Source organism: Puma concolor, chromosome F2, assembly GCF_028749965.1.
Source record: "Puma concolor isolate L17-30 chromosome F2, mPumCon1.1.hap2, whole genome shotgun sequence".
Classification (NCBI taxonomy): Eukaryota; Metazoa; Chordata; class Mammalia; order Carnivora; family Felidae; genus Puma; species Puma concolor.
Window position 1 is genome coordinate 77,770,342 of NC_141684.1, and position 23,018 is coordinate 77,793,359.

A 23,018-nucleotide genomic window follows, 5' to 3' on the forward strand; every position below is an offset into this window, starting at 1 on the left:
TCCAGGCTCCGAGCTGTCTGCACAGAGCCCAACGCGGGGCTCAAACCCAGGAACTGTTAAGGTCGTGGCCTGAGCAGAATTCGGACGCTTAATGACTGAGCCACCCAGGCGCCCCATATTTGTGTCTCTTTCTTACAGAAAACATGTAGTAAATATAATCTCTTGTATTTTGCTCGTCTCACCTAACAGAATATGCCAGAAATCATTCCATGTCAGTTCATAGATATTTCACATATTCTCTTTTGATAGCAACAGAGTACTGTTTTGTTTTGTTTTTTCTTTTAAGATTTTATTTTTAAGTAATCTCCACACCCAGTGTGTGGGGCTCAAATTTCCAACCCCAAGACCAAGCGTCACACGCTGACGGCGGCCAGCCAGGTGCCCCGCAACGAAGGACTCTTTTAGTGGATGTACCGTGGTTTACTTAATAGTCTCTGATGTGATGGACATTGAGGTTGGCTCATATACATATTTATTTTGGTTTAATAAAGTTTTTATTATTTTTTTCATTTTTATTTTTTTTAAGAAAGAGCAAGTGAGCAGGGGAGGGGGCAGAGGGAGAGAAAGATAATCCCAAGCAGACTCCACTCTCAGTGTGGAGCCCGATGCACAGCTTGATCCCACATCCCTGGGATGGTGACCTGAGCCAAAATCGAGAATCATTTTTGATCGAGAATCATCATTGAGTGGCTCAACTGACCGAGCCACTCAGGCGCCCCTAAAGTTTTACTTTTCAAAATGTCCATTGGTTTGGGCCTCCTCATGAATCTTCACCAGCAGCTGGGACATCCCTGACTTTGGTGTTTCTGGTGTAAATTACTTGGGCTCTGTTTTGAAACCAGTTAAGAAGTCCTCTATAAGGAGCCCTTGAAGGACTTCTCTGGCCAGGGAACCACGACTTTCAGTCTCAGCTAACAACTAGGGTTTATAACCTTTATAGTTGGGAAGTTGTTTGGGGTCTGTCATGTGTCAAACGAGACAAGGTTATTGGGCATGTCCCAAACTTTACCTTTGGACCACGTCTTTTTGGCTTTGCCTTCAGATTTGTTCACTGGGTCTTTGTCTTTCTTGGCCAACTTTATGGTATCTTCTTCTTCTCATTGTCCTTGGGTGGTACCACAGAGCTGGGGGGAGCACCCTTGCTAAGATGTTGGACGAAAAGTGGTTCCAACGTTTTGTAATTAGAAATAATGAGGCCCAGAATAACCTTGTGCAAATGTATTTTCAGATGGTCAGGAATGTACTTCATGGTAAATGGCTAGAAATAGGATTGCTGGGTAGAAGAGAACTACATACGTAGTTTTGTTAAGATATTGCCGTATAATTCCATTTTGCAGTCCCACCTATGTACGGGAACACCTGTGTCTCTACAGCCTTGCCAACAGAGGGCATAGTCAGACTTTCACATTTTTGCCAGTCAAGATGGATCTAAAGTTGAACACCTTCAGATGTATAGTTTTATTTCTTCTCCTTGTTGGCCTGTTTTTATGAAGTGTATGTGGAGGGATGAGACTTAGGTAGCTGACGTTATCCTCGGCTATTGATTAAGCATATTTTATAAATTGATTTTATTGGTACAATTTTAGTAACCTTGAGAAATTTGCACATGACCCCTATCGTTTGACTTCTTGTGCTGTTTAAAAAATACTGTAATTATAAATGTTATCCTGTTTTTAACCAGTCATTTCATTCTTTAATACTTCTGGGTAGAATACTTTCGGACAGAATTGCTTGCTTTTCCTCATGTGTTTAGTGTTGGGCACATAATTTTGAAGATGACGTTGTTTTCTGTGCTCAGCTATCAACAGGAATTGTTAAATGCCTTTGAGAAGAAGGGCTTTTCCCATATTCTCTTAAAGGTTTGTGACTTGAGTACCTGGAACAGTGATGAATGGAAGATGCATTTTTAAGCAGGAATTGAAACCACAAAGGACTAGTCAAGGGAGATGGGTTTTAAACTTACTTAAAATGTAAAAAATAGTGTCTCTTCTTTCTGTATGTAGGGTCCTTGGTTTATTTGTGTGCCAATGATAATTACTGTTTTAACTTGAGAAATAATCCACTAATGGAGTAAATGATGACTTCTGCAAATTTTGAATCCCTTGATAAAATCATTACCATACCTTGCAATTGTTATTCCAAACTGTGATGACTCATTACTTAAGGAGATGTTAGTCTGCTCCCCAAATAGGTAGGTAACTGTAAGCACAGACCAAAATTTAAGCCAATGTGTTTAAAAAGAACTAAATGATCTGAAAATTGTTTATGTTTTTTTGTGATTTTACCAAATATTGCTACTTGGCAACCATATTCATTTAGTGAATCAGAAAGTATATTTCAGCCAGTGAAATGTACAGAAAACTTAGGTGAGAGGTAGCGTTTGCATGATTTGAACTAAGAATTAGTTGTTCCTCAGATCCTGTCTATCTGCCTAGTGTTCCATGCTGTGTTTTGCTGTCTTTATCCGCCCTGCTTTTCTGTTGTGATTGTCAGGAGTAACCCGATTTTATTGGTGTGGAGACAACATTGGGAAGCGCAGGTCAGAGGTGCAGGCTCAGAAGTGTAACTTAAATTGCTTTTCCCTGCATGGGTGCGGTCTGCTAGCTTGGCTCACTTGACTTAAAGCTAATCATGATAATTAAAGGTATTTTGAAGTATCTATGCCTGCCCCGTCACCACCCCCGACCCGTAATAGCAACTGGCAGAAGAAGACACACTGATGGGACCCAGAACGAAAAGTTGAGAAACAGTGCACAATAGAGAGATGCATTCTGATGAGTGATATCATTTCTTTTCTTGTTTCAGGAAAATCACCAGCGGGTCAGCATTTTCTTTGACTATGCTAAGCGCAGCAAGAACACCGCCTGGTCCTACTTTCTACCGATGCTGAACCGCCAGGATCTCTTTACTGTTCATATGGTAAATTTTGAATTGATTAAATTTCTGATCTGGGGAAGAAACACTCTTGGGCTGTTTATGACTTAGTAACCTTCCAGTTCCCCCGAGGAGTAATGGCTGTGATGTTAATTTTTCAAAGCCGTGTTTCCATTGATGTTTAGTAATCTGGGGGTATCGGGAAGACAGAGGAGATGGGATTGCTCTGAGAGAGTTAAAGTTTCATAGAGTATTTGTTGAGCTCATGAGCATGAAAGCCTTTGGTAATTGCATGTGCAAAGAGCTTTTGATTGTCTGTGACAGGATTAACCACATTTTGCTATAGAAATTAAATTTTGTTTAGTTGTTTTTTTAATGTTTATTTTTGAGAGAGAGAGAGAGAGAATATCTTTATTTTTTTATTATTATTATTTTTTAATATGTTAAGCAGGCTCCACGCTCAGCACGGAGCGTGACGAGGGGCTTGATCCCACGACCCTGGGATTGTGACCTGATCTGAAATCAAGAGCTGGACCCTCAACTGACTGAGTCACTGAGGTGCCCCCCAAAGTATATTTTCACAAGTGAAATACAAACTTATTTTGGAGGAGTTGGGTATTAAAAAAAAATCTTGCAGCAGAATGGTTATAAGAGTCCTACTTTTTAAGGTATATGATGTGATTTTTAGAATCAACATGGCATTCAAGTACATTTCTTATTTTTCAGGCAGCAAGAATTATCGCAAAGTTAGCAGCTTGGGGGAAAGAACTGATGGAAGGCAGTGACTTAAATTACTATTTCAATTGGATAAAAACTCAGCTGAGTTCACAGGTAAAAGACACTTTTTCTAGTATCTTTGAAAGGAATGTGACGCCCATATACAGATTCTTATGGTAATTGTATAAATGGGAAATTAAAAAAAAAAAGTTATATTCAAATAATGCCATTTTGAACTACTCTTAGGTATGGTAGTATGCTTCACTTTTTCTTTCTTTGACCACCTTCAGCTCAAACTTTTCTGTCTTTTCTGCCACTTGGGGTTTTCCATTCATGCTTTTCAGTGGATGAGGAGGATCTTCCTTCCTGGGGGCTAACCACCATCACACAGGCGGGGGACCGGAAAGGACTTGCACGGCTCCAGAGGGGGGACTCACGTAAGGCTTGCAGGAAGTGGAAAGAAACAGTGTAGCAGGAGACGGGGTGCAGGCCCCGAGGCTAAGAGACTTTAGGTGCAGCTCCCACGTCTGCCGTGGGACCCCAAACCTCCGAGATTTGTGCGGGAAATCTTGGATTTGGGGAGAGCTCTTCATTAGTCTGTAGCTGGGATCGTTTATGTCCTTCTGGTCACAGGGTCAGGGCAAGCTGTCGACCAGTTACACCAATAAACAGAATGGCGCCGGGTGCCGCCAGGGACTTTTAAACTGCAGACAACCCGTTGCAGATCAGGGGTCCATCCAGTTATTCTAGTCTTGCCCCAGAGTCCATACAAGGCTGCCAGGCGGCCCCCGGGTAAGCCTGGAGCTGCCGGGTCTAGCTGCGAGGTAACCGTTACTGTGGCACCTTCCCAGATGCACCGTATCATCGTGGGATTGAACATTTGGGCCTGAGGTTAGACGTGAAGCCTGCTTGTGGCCATCTTGGTTGCTTTCAGACCTTTCTAGCTCTACTTCCCCACGGAGGAAAACAGCTTGCTGGTTGAATGACGGGAAAAATGAAAGCTTTTCTGTTTTTGTCGTCATGGTTCCCTAGAACACGCAAAAGATAAGACAGTTATGGTGGCTCAGTGGTTCTTTCCTTTAGGCTTCAGTGACTGACAGCAGTGATAAGAGGGAGACTGGGAATGGTTCGCAGAAGAGGGGTGAAGCGAAGGTGGGTGGGGGAGGAGTACTGTGGGGAAGAAAGGGTAGAAGAGAACGAGATTTTGGCGTGGGGATGGCTCCCGTGAGGAATGGGACCAGGAAAGTAATACTGGTAGTGTTTTGTCTGTGTTACAAATAAAGGTCTATTTGAAATAAAGTTTTGGAAAGTTGTAATTCAGATTTCAGGTGACATTTTAATAGATTCTAATTTGAGGCATAAGAGAGAGACACGATGACATTTTCCTTGGGTTTATTTTTTGTCTTATCGTTGTTTGCCTTTTTGGGGAACTCTAATTAATTGCCTTTTATGTTTGGACAGGGATATTTTGGAGTGTCTTGAACACGATTAAGTATTTTTTATATCAGTAGCATAAATTTTAAGTCTTTTTGGCTTAATTTTTAAAAGTATTTTTTCTAAGAGCCACAGATTGGCAGGTTTTACTGAATTTGTGAGGTATTTAAAAAACACACTTAGAACACGAAAAATAGGGAACACGAAAAATAGGTGTGCAAGGATGAGATTTCAAATTTCTAAGCGTATGGCATTTGGGATCCGAACGCTTAAACTTCCCCTCTCCCCTCCCTTTTTTTTTCCTTTTTTGAAATTAGTCCTTCCTTTGAACAAACTTTATTTGTTTTAGCGTTAGCTTTATGGTGATGATAGTGAGGCTCTATTGTAACTGGATTCATAAAATGAAAATTGGTAGGAAGAATGTATACTGCAGTTTGCCACTAACATTTTGGGTTGCTTCATGCTAGATTTTTCCTTGCAAGAATAACATTTATACCATGCCTCGCAGATGATTTGTCGCTTCTGGAATGATTACGGTTATAACTGTGTCCAGGAAATATCCTTATCATCGCTAGTGGAAGCAAAATATTTCAGTGTCTAGAACAGTTTTCATTACAACTAAGCTTCTTGGTATTAGATGAATGCTTTTCTTTATCTTTCTGGTGCATTCTTTTTTATCACCTAGTCTTTGGCTTTCTTTGGTTATGGTATCGCGTTTCTGCTTTGCACGTCCTGCTACGAGGGGACTCTTCAGAGTGCCAGGCCCCGTCTGGCTTTGCTTCTCAGAGTCTGGTCACTCCTTCTGCTAGGATCTGAACTGCATTGTCTTTCTTGCCACGGGCAGACACTTCTTCCACAGCCTTCTATCAGGGTCCAATTACCGACTTCTTGTTTAAAGAATGAAACAGGATTATTTGGGATTCTGTTTGCTACTTTGCTTAAATGTCATGTGATGGCACTGTATCTGGAAGGTCTCTTCTTTTCTACCATCGTTAGTGTTTTCTCTCTCATAAAAAGGACCACAGTTTCATAATTTTAATAAAATACATTTTCAAAAGTCCAAAATAGTTGCAAGTTTGGGTTTTTGGTTGACTTCATAGTGACATTTAGGAACTTTTTCTTTTTTGGTAGTTTAAGCATCGTATATAGGTTGGAGGGCTTCATGCCTGGCATTTAGTACATAATAAATAAAATTAATTTGAATAAAACAATAAAAATATCCTTTCAGAAATTCATTACCACTTTTCTCTTGCACATTTAGCCTTTGACTTTCTACCTTTCCTTTAGTCATTTCTGTAAGTCATTTAGACATTATGTAACGTGTGAATTTCTGATTGTCATTATAAACTTACTAGCATTGCTATGGATAATCTAATTTTAAGTTCTGTGTAGTATCTTCCCATTAGTTAGGCACCTGTTTTGAAAGCATTGCCACAGAAAAGAGTGTAGGTAGTTCAGCTTAAGACAATCATCTTACTTGAAAATCAGTTCAATAAGTAAATCCTGAGACTTGGAAATTTGCACCAGCTTCACTTAATGAAATTTAGCTGGAGCTTAGTATTCAGTTTATTATTGTTCCTTTTTTAATTATTAAGTTATCTGGGAGAGTGTAATATTTAGAGTATTTCATGTCGCCCCCATGCTTTTTATTAGCTGATGATATTCCATTAAGTAGGGTTAAGAAAAAGAATTATGAAATTTGCTTAGCTCCCTTTTGTAAGCTGATAAATTCAGATAAAAATTAAAAACAAAACTAAGTAATAAGTTATTTATTTCGTAATAGAAACTGCGTGGTAGCGGTGTCGCTGTTGAAACAGGAACAGTCTCTTCAAGTGATGTAAGTATATTCCTTCTTAATTCACTGGCCTCCTAACACCATGAACATAAGTTATTTTGAGTCATTTAAAATTTTAACGATGTTTTCTAGCTCCGCAAATGTACATCTGTGGATTTTGATATCGCCTCCGGTTAGGGTAGTAGCATTGTAAAAATCGTATGTGTGTGTGTACATAGGCACACGCACACCATTTATAAATATATATGGTCTCTTGGGAGACTGGAGACTTGTTCTTCCTTGTTGCTCTTCTTTTCGGGTCACTTCATCTCAGACCCGAGAATGAAAGCAAGAGTCTGAATTCAGATCCACAACTGGAGTGAATAATTGTAAAGTTGCTGATGTCGAGCTTCAGTTGTCTGCTAACATCTCCAATATCTGTCTAACGGATACGTGAACAGTATGTCAAGCAGTGGAAAACAGTTCAGTGATGGCTTTGAAACTCGTTACTTGCACTGTGTTTCTCAAGGCTTTATGTAGGGCTACATGGTGGCCAGAACCCCACCCACCCCCTTGTTTTTTTTGGCCAAACTCTCCCCACATTTTTGTAGAGCCAAAAGGTTAGAGGTTGAAATGAATCCCGTCTCCCCAAGTTTCCTTCTTGATTAGAATTATCTTCCCCACTTGGGAACAGCTTATCTTTGTTGTACTCAGAATAGCTCAAGAACAGGCAATGAGTTTGGACAAGTAAGGGCCGGCCTGAGTAGAGCCGGTTGAGACAAAGGGAAAAAGAAACTTAGAAATGTAGGTGAGGTGCGTCTGTCTTCATTTGTTGGAAATATATCTGGGGAATTGGAAAAAGTCTTTAGAGGGCAGTGTCTACAACCTGCCTATAGTACCTAAATGAAGCTCTGTGGAAGCCATCTAATGTTCCTACTGATTACCAATACGCCCATAATCTGCATGGGATGTGTTTGTGTGCCCTGAGACTGTAGATGGTTGTGGAACCCATTTTCAAAGCCAAGAGCAGGGCTTCTCTTGGGGCATGGGTTGAAGGATTTGCCAAGTAGCATGTTAGGCCAGAAAATAGCTGTTAGCCTTCTGAAATGGAATCGGAACAAGGTGAGCAATCTTGTGGTCAGAGTGGGCTAAGCAGGTGCTAGGTTAGAAGTCCAGATATTCCGCCATAAGCGCATGTTTAAATTGAGAGTCTTTATGACTTGAATTTCTACCAGTTTGAACTTTTGAAAAGTTATTTAATTCATGTGTTAGACTTACTGGTAAGTTTTTTTAAAGGTGTTTTCAGAATCATGTATCTTACAAACTTACTTGCTTGTTAATGTGTTTGTAACTTATTAAAGCTTACACAATGAGTTGCAAGCTCCGGTGACATGCATTCTCATTTTGTTCTTTTCTGTCCAGTGTATTGGGGGAAAAGAACTAATTAATTCAGTTGGCAGCATATTAGTCAAAGTGGTTTACCTGGTAGACGCCTCTCCATCCCTCCCTAACAGAATTAGCATCGGGTAATTGTGAGTGAGGAAAAGAAGGCCTTTGATTTTGACCTTTTTCCCGTTCATACCCTTCAAACTTGAGCACACTTGCTGTCTCTTCCTGAAAGTTCCTACTTTTTCAGATGGCTATCAGCTTGGAAGGCAGACTTTACTAAGTTGAGCATAAGGTGTTAACCTTTCGTCTGCTACTTGCATTTTAATAGGGGAATCTGGGTTGGTAACTAATGTTTATTGAGCTCTTACTATGTGTTCAGTACTGCTTTGCTCACTGGGCATTTACATCTCTTTGATATTCACGCTCCCTCTCGGATGTAGGTCTTACCGTAAGCCACACTGTATAGATGTGAACAGTGAGGCTGCATGGAATGGCAGCACCGTCTTGCCCAGTCATTCGGCTAATGAGTGACAAAAACCCCGAAGAAAGGAATTGCTTGCCAAGGGAACTCCTTTTGAGGCAGTGGAAGGGGAATTGGGTCTGGGGGCATTCTCCACGTTGCAGAGCCTGCTCAGACTTGTAAAAATATGGGTGGTATATCTTAAAATCCCTTTAGGTTTTCTGAGCATAGAAAAGGTTTGGGAAATTGCATTATATGATATTGCCACTTGATGGCAGTATAAAACACAAGTTTTACACTTCAAAATGTGAACTACGAATGATCTAATAGTCTTCTCTCTTAAAATGGCCACGGAAACCTCATCTTGAGTTATAAGTGGATTATTACAAACATTTTTGTTTAAATGACATCACATAAGTGGGCTTGCCTTAGAATGCATTATGTTGTTTTTGCCCAAATATGAAAATGTTAACCAACATCAGATCTTACACACTCACCTCCTTAAACTGTTTCGTTCTTTACTGGCTCTTGAAAGTGAGTACTCAGTCTTCTGTCCTTCTGAGGGAGCCACACAAGCCATGGAAGTTGGTTGGTGCTGATGTCCTGATAAAAAGGCACATACTGTGATCTGTCACGAATGGCAAGACTTAGAAGGAATCTGGGAATTTCGTGTTTGTTTGCTCGTTTTCTTTTCCCTCTGTCTGCCTTCACTTGCACCCATGTGTGAGGGAGCAGGGTGACTTCTCATTTGGTTCTGATCTCTGGCCGTTTTGTTGTAGATCCAGTTTAGCATTAGTTATTGCTAGATGAACATTGTTTCACTGATGGGAGTAAGTAACTGCAGGAAGTTGATGTGTTCTCCTTATTCCTTATTTCATCTTGCCTTTTAACGTTCTGGATCCATTCTGTCCACCCGAACTCTCCATGATGATGGAACTGGCCATTGTGGGAGCCACCGTGTGGCTCTCGAGCACTCGGAAATGCGACAAGCGCGAGTAAGAAAGTAAATTTTCAATTTTATTTAGTTTGTTAACTTTTTTATCGAAGTATATATTCACATACCATAAAATCCACCCATCTGCGCAGTTCAGAAGATTTTAGTATATTTACAGAGTTGTGCAGCCATTACCACAATCTAATTTTATAACATTTCAACCCCTCAGAAAGAAACCGTGTACACGTTAATAGTCATTCTTCATTCCTGTTCCTTGCTCCCACCCTCTAGCAAACACCAGTCTACTTTCTGCCTCTCTCTTCCTCTTCTGGCCGTTTCATAAAATTAGAGCGTACAGCCCGCGGTTGTCTGTGACTGGCTTCTTTCACTTAGTGTAATGTTTTCAAGATTCATGCATGTTTTAACACATATTCATAACATTTGAGAATGAGAGAAACGAAATTTAGGGTTTTTTTTTTCGGCTTTTGGCAAGATTTCTTAAATTGTCTTCGGTGGTGGTTCTAATGTCCTCATTAATATGAAATTCATTTTACTCTTGTAATTTAATGCTGTGCCCATGTGACACTTTTCAGTCTTCCGCAAGAGGTAGAGTACTCGGTTTAGTTCTTCACCGCTTCGTTGTTGAGCACATCAGGAGTATCCCCGAGTAGCTGAAATGAGTCAGGAATTCCCGTGTCACGAATCCATACAGTTTGGGCCTCTTATTTAACTGCGGTCTGCTCTAGCTGGTGAGTCGTGAGGTCTGTGAGGACCCAAAGTAATTCACAAAGGATGTCTGTGTAAGTTTGACCTGAAGCGGATCTTGGAGGATTTTCATTGTTCAATTGCCTTTTATCTTCCTGCCACCAAATTAATACATCTTACTACACACTGGGGACCTTTAAAATGTATGCACAGAATGAACGTTAAGGAGGGAAGATAAGAATCTGTGCGTTTTGTTTCTCTGATCGTATTTTTGGAAGGATTATCCAGAGGTATATTCTGGCAGTACAAAAGAAAATTTGTGGTAAGGTATTTCAGTACAAGACTTCCTTGTACAAATCATTGTCAAAGCATAGCAATGATTATAACAATAAGTAATCTAAACTTGTACGCTAGATGTGTTCTTGGAAGTTGTATACAAAGCAGTAATTTATAAAGTAATATTTTCTCAAGTTCATAATGATTTTTCGGCATAGTAAGGAATCTCATTGGGTGACTAAGCAAATTAGGTTGAAAGCAATGCTTGAAGGAGGTTGAGAAATTTGTAAATTAATAGTGAATTGTGTTTTTTTGGTAAAACTTAAGTCTAAGACTAAATTATCTCAATTTGGGCATTAATTGAATCTAGGTATCTTATGAGTATTGACTAGAAGATCTTTTTGCGTAAGCCAACTTCAAGAGGATTTTTGCCCTTCTGTATTTTAGTTCCTGCATATGAGGTAATAAAAATATACCTTACCATTGTTTTGCGCCTTGCAGAACTGATGTGAGTTCAGATTTGAGTAGCAGATGTTTTCCTTTTAATTTGTTAGGGCTGATATTTCCCTTTATTGGTGATAAAACAGTTTTGAAGAGTTTAAGTGATTTGCCAAAGATAATTTGGCAAAATTCTTGATAGGCAAAGCCTCTCCCCTTTTCCTTTCCTTCGTCTTTTTTCTTTTCTTTCTTTTTTTTTTTTTAATTATGTCTTAACTTACACAAAGTAAAATACACAGATTTTAAATGTTCAGCTAAAAGAATTGAAATGTCACAGGTCCTCGTACTCAGCACTTCCCTTTGGCTCAACTCTTACCAAGGTTGTGGTTATCATGGAACCTAGTACCATAGATTAATTTTGCCTAATCTTGAACTCTGTTGTAATGGAATTGTATTCAGTATGAACTCTTACGTATCTGAATTCTCTTGCCAATATTGTGCCAATGAAATTCATTCATATTGCATTTAGCAGTGATTCATTCTTTTTTTTTTTTTAAAGTTTATTTATTTTGAGAGGAAGAGGGAGAGGGAGAAAGGAAGAGAGAGAATGAGCAGAGGAGGGGCAGAGAAAGTGGGAGAGAGAGAGAACCCCAAGCAAGCTCTGTGCTCCATACTGAGCCTGATGTAGGGCTCGATCCCACGACCCTGAGATCGTTACCTGAGCTGAAATCAAGAGTTGGATGCTTAACAGACTGAGCCACCTAGGTGCCCCTAGCAGTGATTCACTCTTTTTATTGCTGTGTAGGAATCTATTAAATGAATATTTTCTATTCTCTTATTAATGGATATTTGGGTTATTTCTAGTTTTGGGCTGTTGTGAGTAATCTTGCTGTGAACATTCTTGTACATGTCTTTTGGTAGATGTAATCACTGTAATCACTTATGTCTGGAACACTTAATTCTAGGATGGAATTGCTGGGTTGTAAAGTATATATAAATTTAGTAGATACTGCCAATCCGTGTTCTAAATCAATTTACGTATCTGTCAACAGAGAATGAGAATTCCAGTTCCATTTCCTTACTGACATTTGACATTGTGTTGTGTTATTTCTTAAAGCGAACGTCTGTGATAGAGTTAAAAATCACACACATTCGTGCACATACTCGTTTTTAGTTCTATGAGGAAGGATTCATGTAATTGTTATGAAGCATCAAATACTTTTCGGACTGTTGAAATGGGCAGTCCTCCATTTCATGTAAAACTGGCTTCTGGAATTTATTTTAGTCAATTTTGTGTTTGAAAAGTTCAACTTAGTGCTTCACCAGGTCTGCTCTGGTGTACATTTCACTGTCTGTGGGACACATGCCTTTTACTGCAATACAGACGTGTTATTTCAAGTGCCCATGATTCCAGGATTTAAATGAATATTATCTTTGCTCTTTCTCATTTAGTCTGTACTTAAATCCCAGCATTATAGGGGGGCACCTGGGTGGCTCAGTCGGTGGAGTGTCCGACTTTGGCTCAGGTCATGATATCGTGGTTTGTAGGTTTGAGCCCCGCGTCAGGCTCTGTACTGACAGCTCAGAGCCTGGAGCCTGCTTCGGATTCTGTGTCTCCTTCTCTCTCTGCCCCTCTCCCACTTGTGCTCTGTCTCTCTCTGTCTCTCAAAAATAAATAAACGTAAAAAAAAAATAAAAATTAAATCCCAGCATTATGAAGATGAATATTGAAAATGTATCTATAAACTTTTTATAACATTAGTTTTACTGGGTACAATATCACCGTAGTTTTTATGTTTATCTTGTGTTGCCAATTTACTGTGTAACTCCTCAGTTTTCAGATTAGCTTGTAAATCTGCAGAGTATGGATCCCTCAGACCGTATTTGCCAGGAAGGTGAATTTTATCCGTTACTGTTTTCCCTTTGCTGTGATTATTCCACCACGATGTACGAGAGTTTGCATTTCAGCGACATTGGAAAATGTACCCAAGTGATACTCTCTTAAATGTGTTGAGAAGTAAACCTCTCTCTCTATACCAGTGAGGTTTGCTGCAGTGAGAGGGCTTGTTGTGGCCAATTCTCAGCCCGGGATGTCTGGTGTAGCACAGAGAACTCTAGCTTAAGCATAAGAGAGTGGACTCCTAGTGCCAATCCAAGATTAACTCACTATTTTAATTTTAACAAATTATATCACCTTTTTAAGCCTCATCTTGAAAAATTGGTATCATGGTATTTCCCTTTTATTTTTAATTTTAATTTTTGTTTGAAAGGGCTTTGAAAAATACATGGGTTAATAAATTGTTTTTATTAAAAATTCTTAATTTCTTTTTTGACAGTTTTTTTTTTTAAGTTTACTTATTTATTTTGAGAAAGAAAGAGAGACAGTACAGGGGAGGGCTAGCAAAACCCGACATGGGGCTCGATCCCATGAACTGTGACACCATGACCTGAGCCAAAATGACCTGGCTTAACTGACTAAGCCACCCAGGCGCCCCTACCTTAGCAATTTAAATGGCAACTATTATCTGCCTAAGTGAGTGCTTTTATCATAAATATTTTCTAGTAAAATAGGATGATATAAGGTGCAGCCAGAATTGACTAGCAATTCATATTAGTTCTTAAATTGAGATAAAAGAAAATACTAGACAATTTCATAAGATCCACACTACCAAACAGATTCAGTTTTGGCTCCAAAAGGAAATAGAATAATAGTGCTATGTTGTATGTATTTCTGCAGTATTGATTGTTATCAGCATAAGATTTTGGCCAAACTTTCAGTTACTGAACCATCTCTGTTAGAGTCCCATTCATTTGGAATTTGTGTAAGATAGGACGTTTGTTTGTATTTCCCGTTTGTTCGTTCAATCAAGAAATAGGTATTGAGGTACCTGGGTGGCTCAGTCGGTTAAGCATCTGACTCTTGATTTCGGCTCAGGTCATGATCTCATGGTTTGTGAGCTCGAGCCCCGTGTTAGGCTTTGTGCTGACAGTGTGGAGCCTGCTTGGGATTTGCTCTCTCCCTCTCCCTTCTGCTTGCTCGCTCTCTCTCTCTCTCTCAAAATAAATAAAGTTAAAACAAAGAACCATGTATTGAGTGTCAACAGGTACAGTGCATGGTTCTTTTTTTTTTTTTTTCAACGTTTATTTATTTTTGGGACAGAGAGAGACAGAGCATGAACGGGGGAGGGGCAGAGAGAGAGGGAGACACAGAATCGGAAACAGGCTCCAGGCTCTGAGCCGTCAGCCCAGAGCCCGACGCGGGGCTCGAACTCACGGACCGCGAGATCGTGACCTGACTGAAGCCGGACGCTTAACCGACTGCGCCACCTAGGCGCCCCTGTGCGTTGCTTTTATTTTTTATTTTATTTTATTTTTTTCAACGCTTATTTATTTTTGGGACAGAGAGAGACAGAGCATGAACGGGGGAGGGGCAGAGAGAGAGGGAGACACAGAATCGGAAACAGGCTCCAGGCTCCGAGCCATCAGCCCAGAGCCTGATGCGGGGCTCGAACTCACGGACCGCGAGATCGTGACCTGACTGAAGCCGGACGCTTAACCGACTGCGCCACCCAGGGGCCCCTCAGTGCATGGTTCTGAAAGGGTAGCACTGAACAGGATGGGCAGGACTCCTGGCTTCACAGGCCTTCATTTTACTCAGGGAGGACAGCATTAGACAAGTTAATTAGGCTCTTTGATTATTTTAGTACCCTTGTGGCAAGGCTTGTAGGAAAGGAGCACGGGTCCACGAGGGGGCGGGGGGGGGGGGGTCTCATCTGGGGCCAGTTTGCTCAGGCTTCCTGAGGAAGCAGGGGATAAGCCTGCGCCTCCAGCGGAGGGAAGCGTGTGGAGAACATCGCAGGGGAGGGAGAGCAGGTGGGGAGATGAGGCAGGTCCAGGACATTCAGGGCCTTAGGGATCACAGAGGGCTTTAGAACTTCTCCTTGGCAGCGGAAAAAAGCCATGGAAGCATACTAAGAGGGGGAGTCACATGGCACAGAGCAGCCATGGGAAGGAGGCCAGCGTGGCACCGGACCTGGTAAGCAGTGCTTACCAGAGCGTCAACACTGCTCCCTCGATGGCTGTGCGCCTTGCTTGTTTACTTTCCTGGGCTTCTGTCACTTGTCTCCTCAGCATCGGGTGCCTCCAGAGATCCTGTGTAACAGAATGGAATTGCTGGGTTGTAAGGTATATGTAAGTTTAGTAGATGTCGCCAGTCAGTGTTAAGTCAATGTACAGATCCATCAACAAAGTATGAGAATTTCCATGTCTCCTTCTCTGCATTTCCTGTTTCCTTTTCTTAACAGTATTTTTGTTGCATTGGATTTGTCAGATTCCAGTGCGCTCTGTAATTTACTGTGTGTGTGTGTGTGTGTACTCTGCATTGGACTGTAAACTCCCTGGTGGAAGGGATTGTGGTCTATTTGTTCATGGTCATGTGTCCAGTGCAAGAACAGTGTCTTGCACATAGAAGGCACTCAGTAAATACCTGTTGAATGAATATTGAGTATAGACCTGTAGAGTCTTTCTGGGGAATAGTTGAGAACTTAGAAAGATGGAGGCCTTATGTCCCTTACTAGTTTCTGACCGTGCAGGCAGTCTGAGGTTGTAGCTGTCAAGCAGTTTTTCTACAACTGCAAGGGCAAATGGGCTTCTTCGTCTTTGGTTGGATTCTAAGGACAAATACATGTGAAAATAAAGTGGAATCCCTTCTGCTTATCAGATAATATAAGCAACCAAATAGACGCTGTTGAATTAGGGAATACTTCTTCAAAGTTGAGAGAGCACAGGGGGGTTAAAATCTTTATGTAAACGGTTAAAAATGCAGTAGATCTCTATGTATAAGATTGAATGGAAAAAGAAACATAAGTGAAAGTTATAGTATAATCTTTTTTTTTTTCCAAAAAAGAACGTATAATGCATAGAAACTTTCTACAGTATTACACAGAATATCTACTAACAGTGATTACATCGTAGGAATGGTACTGAGGGATGAGAAGAGGGATGTTTTCTTTCATGCTTATTCTGTATTGATTGAATTTTTAATCATAAATATGTACAAAGAATTTCATGTAAAATTCAGGTCGATACAAGTCATATTAATACACAAATATTAATGAGATTCTGTACTATTTGTCTAGTTTATAACTGTACCTAGTACCTGGAAGCAGCTTACATAGTGATGGTGCCTGTTACCCTTGGGTGTTCCAAGCACGGGGTCAGGAAAGGTCAGCTGGAAAAGCGAGGCTCTGGTACTGCTCCAAGGGACGGCACGGAGATCTCTTCCTCGTTTGAGTCTCTCTTGTGGCATTTCTGTGTGGAAGGAGCAATCTTTGATTACCTCAAACACTGCTTCATCAGCGTCTGTGATGGTGGTTTGTGATATCATCCTGCGAGATAGACTGTTTCTCTGCCTTTCGCTTCTTGTTCAGTTTGTCTTTGTTTGAAATCTTTTGACATTTCAGGGTTTTCTAATTAGCAACTGCAGCTTTTTCAAGAATACTTTTTATTTATTTATTTTTAAGTTTACTTATTTATTTTGAGAGGCAGGGAGGAGCAGAGAGAGAGGAGGGGGAGGAGAGAATGAATCCCAAGCAGGTTCTGCACTGTTAACATGGAGCCTGATGTGGGACTTGATCCCACGAACCATGAGATCGATCATGATCTGAGCTGGAATCAGGAGTCAGATGTTTAATTACTGAGCCACTCAGGTGCCCTGAGAATACTTTTTAATGTCCTGATAGAATCGGAAATGCTAGCAGAAAGAAAAATATATACAGCAGGAAGATCAAGGTTGTGTTCACATTGAACCGTATGGAGGACAGTAGTACATTGCTCAGCTGATTAAGCGTCCAGCTTCGGCTCAGGTCATGATGTCACGGTCCGTGAGTTCAAGCCCCGCATCGGGCTCTGTGCTGACAGCTCAGAGCCCGGAGCCTGCTTCAGATTCTGTGTCTCCCTCTCTCTGACCCTCCCCTACTCATGCTCTGTCTCTCTCTCTCTCTCTCTCTCTCTCTCTCTCAAAAAAAAACAAAAACCAAAAACCAAAAAAAACATTAAAAAAAAAAGAAATTTTTTTGTTGAGAGGAAGTTGATGATAAATGGAAGAGGAGAGAGTGCCCTAGGTTGCATTTTTATTCATTATATGCGGAAACCTTGCTTAGGCTATCCCTCTAAACAAGAAAAATGGAATTTCAAAAAGGATTACTACCTGCTGACTAAATTGGAAAAATAACATTTTTTTCCCATTATGGAAGATTATTTTAGAACTGAAAATTCACTTTTTTTTTTTTTTTTTTTTTTTGGTCATTTCTGTTAATGTTTTGAGTTTTCAGGCAAATTGTATTAATGGATATATCGTGCTTTTGGGAAACTTCACTACTTTTAAAATCTAAGATAACGTTTTCTTGATATCCTTTGATACTTCCCACCAAATGTACTTATATCGTTGTGTTTTTGTGATCGAATGCCTGGAATTTCTTTGAAGTGTTAGGTTTTAACGAACTTCGTTTGAAAACACAGAGCCTAGTAGCAGCGTGTATATTAGGTTTTGTGAATTTCTATGACATCCGTGATTCTCTCCATTTTCTTTTCTTTTATTAGCATGTTCTTTAAGGCTAGAGTGCAGCTTCCTCTGCTCTCCCTGTTCTTCTAGATGGGGGGCGGGAGGTTCATGGCAAATATTTGGACAAGAACCCAGGCCGAGTGTTGCTATTAGCTTTACTAAAATGGAGGTGCCTGCATTGTTCCTGGGGGTATTATTCCTGTCTATTTCAAGTTCCAGATTTAACCTCAGTTTTTCTAGAACAGTGCTGTGGAACTGATAGCTGTTAAAAATGATAGAGCACCTTTTTCAAATGTTTCGACTTCTTATGTGCTGTATGGTGGTGGTTTTTTTGAAGTCCCCATTTATTGCATTTCTGTGCAATGCCTGGCTCTACGCTAAAGGCATTACTTAACTTAGTCCTAACAACACTCCTTCGGGATGTGTGGGGTGTCATCCTCATTAAGGACAAAGGTATCGAGTATTGGGAAGGTTCAGTGAGTTACGTCCGTTTACGTACAGGCCCATCTCCAAGCGTAGAGTTTTATCTTTTTAATCTTATTCGACATTTCTACGGTTATGAAGAGCAGTATTGTCTCTACGGTGCCCCCGTTCAGGGCTAAGTGAGACATTGCGAGATAACACTTAACCAAACCATAACAAGGAAAGGGTTACTTTTTTTCCTTGATTTCCCTGTGTGCTGAGTAATCTTGAGCTATGTAGGTTTAACCTGGCAGAGAAAAACAGCCTCATCTCTAGGAGGTAGAGAGAAAAGCAAAAACGAAGGTTGGTTTTTGAAGATATATTAGGGGCTTTTGGATGTTCTGATGATAAGAACCTGTAGCTAAAAAAAAAATCCAGACTTTCCGTGTATGCACGATCCACGCCTTTAAGTGCCCTTCAACCTGAAACCTTGTCCTTCTGCTTGTGTAGAGTTCTCAGTACGTGCAGTGTGTCGCCGGGTGTCTGCAGCTGATGCTTCGGGTCAATGAGTACCGCTTTGCCTGGGTAGAAGCAGATGGGGTGAGCTGGTGAGTGCCCTTTCGCGTTTAACGTCGAGTAACATTTAAAAGCTTCCCTCCTTGACATTTGCAAAGAAATTAATGCACTGAATCATCTAAAGGGAGGTTTTTTTTTTTGTTTTTTTGTTTTTTTTTTTTTTAAGGCTGTTTAACAGTGGATTATGCTAACCTTCATGGAAGTCCGTAACTCCTAAACGAAATGCTTCCCCTCTCCCTCACTTGGTCTGTGCTGTTTGTAAGAGGTTAAGGACTCTTAAAAGCCTGATGCTTGACAGAACAAATTCTAGGTACTCAGAATAGGAAAAAAAAAAAAACAATTATAAAATATCTTGTGGTAAACGCAGGCAAAAATCAGCAAGAAAAGGTCTTATCCAGAAAAATGAGTGTGACCCATTCTTTGTAATGCTGTGTAATTAGCCCATTCTCTGTGGGGTCCTAATTTGCAGGCTCAGAAACCTTGAGGGGCTGCCCTCTCAGGTTGGCAAATGTACTTATATGAGAACTCCCCCCAACACCAAAACAAACAATGCTCTTTTATTACCAGAAAGTCAATTTATTCATTATGGGCGATCTCATGCTTTTCTTTTTTTTTCTTTAACGTTTATTTATTCTTGAGAGAGAGAGAGAGTGAGCAGGGGAGGGGCAGAGAGAGAGGGAGACACAGAATCTGAAGCAGCTTCTAAGCTCTGAGCTGTCCACACAGATCCCGAGGTGGGGCTTGAACTCATGAGCTGTGAGATCATGACCTGAGCTGAAGTCGGACGCTTAACTGACTGAGCCACCCAGGCGCCCCGAGATCTCATGCTCTTCATTTAGACGCTCTTTTGGGTTGATGAAGATGTTGTTTATCTGTTGGAAAACGCTTCAGGAAGCTAGTTTGTCCGCAGAGGTTCGCTGGTGAGAAAGAGGACCCGATTGATCTCCTGCTGCTGGGCTGTCACACGACTAGGCTGGTGCCTCCATTTCCACTGTAGGCATGCACCTGCCAGAGGGATCTTCCCAGCCGGTGTTTGCATGACGCTTCCTTAGCTGGGTGACTTTCTCAAATGGCTTTCCTTATGAATTGCCTAGAATTGTCATCAACTACTCAGTTATCATCGACTCAATAAATTAATAATCCTTTTTAAAAAAAAGTTTATTTATTTTGAGAGAGACCGAGCACAGTGCGGGAGGGGCAGAGAGAGAGAGAGAGAGAGAGAGAGAGAGAGAGAGAATCCCAAGCAGGCTCCATTCTCAGCATGGAGTTCGATGCGGGACTCAGTCTCACGAACTGTGGGATCATGACCTGAGTGGAAATCAAGAGGGGGACACTTAACTGCCTGAGCCACCTGGTGCCCTAACAAATTAGTAATCTTATGTTAACATGTAAAATTTCAATCTTTTTATACTTATTTAGCCTTCAGTATGTCAGGAAAAACAGTCATCACAATTTGCCATGTGGACAATTTTCAAAAATATATATATTTGGTCATTTTATGGATAATTGACAGACTTATGAATAAAACAATAGTGAAAAACAACCATTAGAAATTCTGTAAGAATTTTTTCATGGTAAGTCTTTTTGTAGTAAGTGAGTTTTGGTGCACCAACATCATAAAAGATGAAAGAAAACCATCACATATCCTTTTAGCAAAATGGAATGGTGCAGGCTCTTGTTGCAAAATATCGTTGGAGGCTTTCACGTTGAACAGCTAAATAGGTGAGAATACCCTATTTCCTTTCTTTGTCCTTAGAAACATATTTTCACTTATTGCCTCTTGAGTTTGAGAAAATGCATTTATGATACAGTCAGCTGAAAACTCACAGTTTGAGGTTTCACGTATGTGACCAATTTTATCATCATTGTTAATAGAATGCCTTCTGTCTCCGCTTTCAACTTCTGATTCATCTAATCATTACGAGACACCTTCCTCAGGTAATTGTCATTATGGATGGAAAATAAAAAGTTCTGAATTCTTTGAATTTGCAGTGTTCACACAGTGTCAGGAGACTCAGCGGAAGGACTCAAGGGACCCAGCATGTAGTCATTCTCACGGCTGGGATTTATTTTTAGAGACACAGTGGATCAGGCCGCGTCTGGAGGAATCCACGTTAGGCTTCCGTATGTTCTCTCCCCGCAGTAGTGGGGGGTCGCACGGCCTACTTTTTCCCCAGTGGTGAAAATGTAGCAACATTTGTGTGACGTTTCTGCCCAGGAATCCCTGTAGAGAGTAAACACCTGTGGTTTTCAAATTTTTTTTAATGTTTATGAGAGAGAGAGAGAGAGAGTGTGCACACACAACAGAGCATGAGCTGGGGCGGGGGGGGGGGGGGGGGTGGGTCAGAGAGAGAGGGAGACACAGAATCTGAAGCAGGCACCAGGCTCTGAGCTGTCAGCACATAGACGCGGGGCTCCAGCCCACAAACCACGAGATCATGACCTGAGCCAAAGTTGGACACTTACCGGACTGAGCCACCCAGGCACCCCAAGCGCCTATGGCTTTTATTGGAGGTTTATCAGACACCCTCTGCCTACCACGCAGCAAAATTCCAGACTCCAGAATATATTGTTTAGGTGCAGTGAGCCATCTCTGTCATTTAGGGAGAGTTTTGTATCAGTGTAGGAAGTTGTTTACCACTAAAGTTTCTGGAAGCCAGCCGAAGGCTGACTGTGGACGCGGACTTTCCTAAGAATAGCAGTTTCAGGACTACGATGTTGCTTTTCTTATTGCGCAGAAACCTAAAGGTAGACTACGGAGACGGAGACGGTGTTTCCAGCCTTTTTACCTTCGTTACGAACGATGCAGTGCTCGCCTCAGCAGCACACATACTAACATAGGAGCGACACAGAGATCAGCTTGTCCCCTGTGCAAGGATGACATATAAAGTTGGAAGAAGGATGCAATATTCGGGGCAATGCAGTAGGAAGGATAATTATTTCGTTATTATATCATCTTTGTAGGTGATTGCATCATTCTCCGATTTTCTTATATTTTAGTCTTTATTTTTAAGCATAGTTGGGAATAATGAATGTATAATGATGCAATAATATTTAGTATAATAAAATACTATAATTGTTCAAATTACGGGCAACATAAAAGCACTGAGATCCCGTAAGCGCATCTTAGGTTTATGAATGGATCCAATAGACCTGTATAGTGTTTGAAGAATAAATTGAATTTCATTCTGTTACATACAAAATAGATTTTTTTTGTTCCCTGGAAGATCTGGAAAACAGAATAAAAGTCGTGAAACAGCAATTTCTACACATAGTTAGAATTGCTCAGAAAATAAACCCAAATACCGAAGTTAACCAAATGTGGCTATTGTAATTACTGCAGTATTTCGGAGGACAGTAAGCAGTATTATTAACTGTTTCAGTTAGCAACAAGCACAGGGACACATTGTGTTCAGCATATCCATTTTGACATACTAATGACTGCTAATTAGATTTAAAGTAGTCAAAAATAATAGAGACCTTTAGGTTGAGAGCAGGCGTTAAGGTATAACATGTTAACTCGCTGATAGGATAGCAATCTAAAAAAGTCATTTAATCTTTTCACCTTTATCTTTTTTTTTTTTTAATTTTTTTTTAACGTTTATTTATTTTTGAGACAGAGAGAGACAGAGCATGAGCAGGGGAGGGGCAGAGAGAGAGGGAGACACAGAATCTGAAACAGGCTCTAGGCTCTGAGCAGTCAGAACAGAGCCTGGCGCGGGGCTCGAACTCACGGACCGCGAGATCATGACCTGAGCCGAAGTCGGACGCTTAACCGACTGAGCCACCCAGGCGCCCCTAAGATTTTTATTTTTAAACATCAGAATATTATTAGGTGACACTGTGTGATAAGGTGTGAGGTGCTCGTGGGTGTAAAGAGCATCAGCCAGCTAAAAGTGCACAAGTCAGCCAGTAAATCCGCTGTTCGGTCTCCCTAGGCCTGCACTGGCTTGATTTGTTTTTTAAGCCTTAATTAAAAACACAGGATACTAAATAATAATTTTGGCCTCATGGACCTTGGCCTTCTATTTTGGATTTGACAGTAATTTGTATTTTTTGGACTCTCTGCGTAATGGTGCGCTGTATATTATAGGGAATACAAAGAAACGTATGTGGTCTCTTAAAAAAAAATTATAATCTAGTTGGAAAATATTAAATAGCAAACCAAGGTAGCGTTTAGGATCCTATAGCATCATTGAGTAACTTTTTCAGTGACTTTAAAAATAACATTAAGCTCCTCGGTTTGAGAGGGGTAGTTGAGAGATGGGGATTTGTACTTATCCATTCTTCAGGTCTCTGCTCAAGGGAGGATCCTTCCCTTGAATCCACTCTGGGAATCCTGCCTCCCCACTGGACTCTGAGCTCCTTGAAAGCATGGGTAGGGTCTGTTTTTGCCCCCCATTATGTCTCCCACGCCTTGCACTGTACCTGCCACGTAGATTTTCAACAGGTGTTTGTGAAATTACTGTATTCAGGT

At 40.8% G+C, this 23,018-nt stretch overlaps 1 protein-coding gene, 1 non-coding gene and 1 pseudogene across 4 annotated transcripts in view; 2 read left to right on the plus strand and 1 right to left on the minus strand.

Annotated features, from left to right (window-relative positions):
- ATP6V1H (ATPase H+ transporting V1 subunit H) overlaps positions 1-23,018 on the plus strand; it is a 108,485-nt gene that overhangs the window by 16,085 nt on the left and 69,382 nt on the right. For 2 of the 3 annotated variants that reach the window (XM_025923034.2, XM_086695332.1), the window contains exons 5-8: positions 2,806-2,919; positions 3,601-3,705; positions 6,809-6,862; positions 18,476-18,573. In XM_025923034.2, coding sequence (XP_025778819.1) covers positions 2,806-2,919; positions 3,601-3,705; positions 6,809-6,862; positions 18,476-18,573 — 371 coding nt within the window. The remainder of the gene's footprint in view (positions 1-2,805; positions 2,920-3,600; positions 3,706-6,808; positions 6,863-18,475; positions 18,574-23,018) is intronic. The other variant, XM_086695331.1, reaches the window with a different exon arrangement.
- Positions 761-1,392, minus strand: LOC147572132 (small ribosomal subunit protein eS25 pseudogene; annotated as a pseudogene).
- LOC112859838 (U6 spliceosomal RNA) lies at positions 21,350-21,453 on the plus strand. Its single transcript, XR_003223568.1, has one exon. It is a non-coding gene; the product is annotated as a U6 spliceosomal RNA (small nuclear RNA).